At 42.2% G+C, this 3,257-nt stretch overlaps 1 protein-coding gene across 1 annotated transcript; it reads left to right on the top strand.

The window, feature by feature from the left end:
• The first annotated feature begins 331 nt into the window (after positions 1–331).
• On the top strand, positions 332–2,171 carry LOC139660925 (rano class II histocompatibility antigen, A beta chain-like). The gene is made up of 5 exons (XM_071539208.1): positions 332–577; positions 868–935; positions 1,122–1,235; positions 1,693–1,719; positions 1,807–2,171. The coding sequence occupies exons 1-4, from the start codon at positions 420–422 to the stop codon at positions 1,716–1,718; spliced, it is 366 nt and encodes a 121-aa protein (XP_071395309.1). The 5' UTR covers positions 332–419; the 3' UTR covers position 1,719; positions 1,807–2,171.
• Positions 2,172–3,257: the final 1,086 nt, after the last annotated feature.

Below are 3,257 nucleotides of genomic sequence, written 5' to 3'. Positions count from 1 at the left end.
ATGATAATAATAATAATAATAATAATGATGATAATAATAATAATAATAATAATAATGATAATAATGATAATAATAATAATAATAATAATAATAATGATAATGATAATGATAATAATAATAATAATAATAATAATGATAATAATAATCATAATAATGATAATAATAATAATAATAATAATAATAATAATAATGATAATAATGATAATGATAATAATAATAACAATAATAATAACAATAATAATAATAATAATAATAATAATAATAACAATAATAATAATAATAATACTAATAATGATAATAATAATAATAATAATAATAATAATAATAATAATAATAATGATAATACCACCCTGTGTCCTCCAGCTCCCCCCTCTGTCAGGCTGAGCTCAGTGTCGCCCCCTGGTGGGAAACACACTGCCATGCTGATGTGCAGCGTCTACGACTTCTACCCAAAACAAATCCGTGTGACCTGGCTGAGAGACGGAAAGGTCGTGACCTCTGATGTCACTTCCACTGAGGAGCTGGAGGACGGGGACTGGTACTACCAGATCCACTCCCACCTGGAGTACACACCCAGGTGAGTCCAGATCCAGATCCACCTGGAGTACACACCCAGGTGAGTCCAGATCCAGATCCACCTGGAGTACACACCCAGGTGAGTCCAGATCCACCTGGAGTAAACACCCAGGTGAGTCCAGATCCAGATCCACCTGGAGTACACACCCAGGTGAGTCCAGATCCAGATCCACCTGGAGGACACACCCAGGTGAGTCCAGATCAAGTCCGGTCCAGTAATAAAATGTAAACTAAATCAACCTGTGTGTGTGTGTGTGTGTCTGTGTGTGTGTGTGTGTGTGTGTTGAACAGGTCTGGAGAGAAGATCTCCTGCATGGTGGAGCACGCCAGCCTGAACACTCCTTTGATCCAGGACTGGGGTAACTACCTGTCTGTCTGTCTCTCTGCCTGTCTGTCTGTTGACCTGTCTGTCTGTCTGTCTCTCTGCCTGTCTGTCTGTTGACCTGTCTGTCTCTCTGTCTGTCTGTCTCTCTGCCTGTCTGTCTCTCTGTCTGTCTGTCTGTCTCTCTGCCTGTCTGTCTGTTGACCTGTCTCTCTCTCAACAGATCCGTCGATGCCTGAGTCTGAGAGAAACAAGATCGCCATCGGAGCCTCAGGACTGGTTCTGGGTCTGATCTTATCTCTGGCTGGATTCATCTACTACAGGAGGAAGGCCCACGGTCAGTCCACTAGACCAGTTCAGACCAGTTCAGAACAGTTCAGACCAGTTCAGACCAGTTCAGACCAGTTCAGATCAGTTCAGACCAGGTTAGATCAGTTCAGACCGGTTCAGACCAGTTCAGATCAGTTCAGACCAGGTTAGACCAGTTCAGACCAGTCCAAACCAGTTCAGATCAGTTCAGACCAGTTCAGACCAATTTAGACCAGGTTAGATCGGTTCAGACTGGTTCAGACCAGTTCAGACCAGTTTATATGAGTCAATAACAGCAGTCTCTTCTTCTCTTGTGTTTATATGAGTCGATAACAGCAGTCTCTTCTTCTCTGGTGTTTATATGAGTCAATAACAGCAGTCTCTTCTTCTCTTGTGTTTATATGAGTCAATAACAGCAGTCTCTTCTTCTCTGGTGTTTATATGAGTCAATAACAGCAGTCTCTTCTTCTCTTGTGTTAAATCAGGACGGATCCTGGTTCCCACTAACTGAGGTAGGAATCCTAAACTTGTCCCTGTTGTCTGTTTGTCTCCTGAAGGAAAAGTCAGCTGGAATTCAACCTGCTTTCTTGTGTTTTCAGTGCTGCCACCTGCTGGAGAGGAGGAGCTGCTGTTTCTGCTTCAAGCTTCTGTGACACGCTGCACATGTGCTGTGACATACGTGATGTGAGGCACATGTATGTAGCGTGACGTGTGTCTGAGCGTCACTCTGATGTCTTTGTGATCTGAAGCTTCACTTCCTGTGTGACATCACTGTTTTCCAGCGACTAACTTCCTCAAAGTGACTCAGACTAAAGGAAGAACATCTGATCCTCCTTCTGTCCTTTAACTTCATCTGTAAAATCACACAATCAGCTGCTTCAATATTTTAGGTTTTCTGAGTGTTAGATTCTTATATTTCTACTGGAGTGAGATGTCTTTTCCTACAATAAAGCTTTGGAAAACACTCTGTCACGTTGTTATTTTAGCTGAGACTCTCCTCATGTTTGTTTGTGTGTCAGAAACATGTCAGCATCACATTAATGATCCATGGGAAAAGTCTCACATGTCATCCTTACATATTTAGTTGTATATTTATTATATTCTCTGTGTCATTGATTATGAAGCTCTGTCCATATTTACAGCCCGTCATCGATCATAAACCCATCGGCACGTATCCATCGCTGTGATATTCCATATCTTTATATTAACTCCTGTGATCACACAACATGAAAACCTGTGAAAACACTTTTTAAATGATCTTCATGAGGATCCATCCTGAAACATTCGTGGTTTCTGAGTGTTTTCACCAACACTAACTTACGATAACGGACCATATTCTGGATCCACCGACTTTAGATCAATAAACACAACGCGACACTTAGAAACCAGGAAGCCGTGGACAAGAAATCCACCGACTCCGAGGACCGATCCCAGCTTTCCTCTGGTATTATCTTCCAGTTTCTCCTCCCAGTCTGTTTGAATCTGAGCAGCTGAAGATGTTTCTAGAGACATTATTATATAAAAGAGAGGAACCAGACCTTTGAGATCCAGCTGGTTTGTTCAGGAAGGTTTAGTTTACAGGTTGGACCTGAAGGAAGCAGAACAATAATAATAATCATAATACGTCTTATTAGTCTTGTATAGCGCTTTTCTAAATACTCAAAGACACTTCACATACAGTAAAATCATGTAATAAGTAAATTTATAATAAAAAAAATAAAAGACAAGAATAAAAGTAGGTAGTTAAAACTAGAGGAATCATGAGATGGAGGGAAGGGAGAGAGAGGGAAGGAGGTTAACAGGTGAAAGCGAGCTTGAAGAGGGAAGAGGGTTTTGAGGACCTGTTTGAAACATGGCAGGGTGTTAGCCTGTGGGATGTGGGGGGTGGGGGTCCAGAGGGAGGGTGAAGCAACTGAGAAGACCCTGTCACCCCAAGGTCCGGAGCTTGGTCCTGGTGGTCTTTAGAGTGGTTGCGTCCGCAGACCTGAGGCATCGGGTAGGGGTGTGTCGGGGGAGGAGGTCGGAGAGGTAGGGAGGGGCCGGGCTGTTT

Source organism: Centroberyx affinis, unplaced genomic scaffold, assembly GCF_046629955.1.
Source record: "Centroberyx affinis isolate AG114_WGS23_722 - 3 ecotype Tasmania unplaced genomic scaffold, CSIRO-AGI_Caff_v1 ptg003422l_1, whole genome shotgun sequence".
Lineage (NCBI taxonomy): Eukaryota > Metazoa > Chordata > Actinopteri > Beryciformes > Berycidae > Centroberyx > Centroberyx affinis.
The sequence above is the reverse complement of the archived record's forward strand: the minus strand, read 5'-3'. Positions and strand labels throughout refer to the sequence as shown.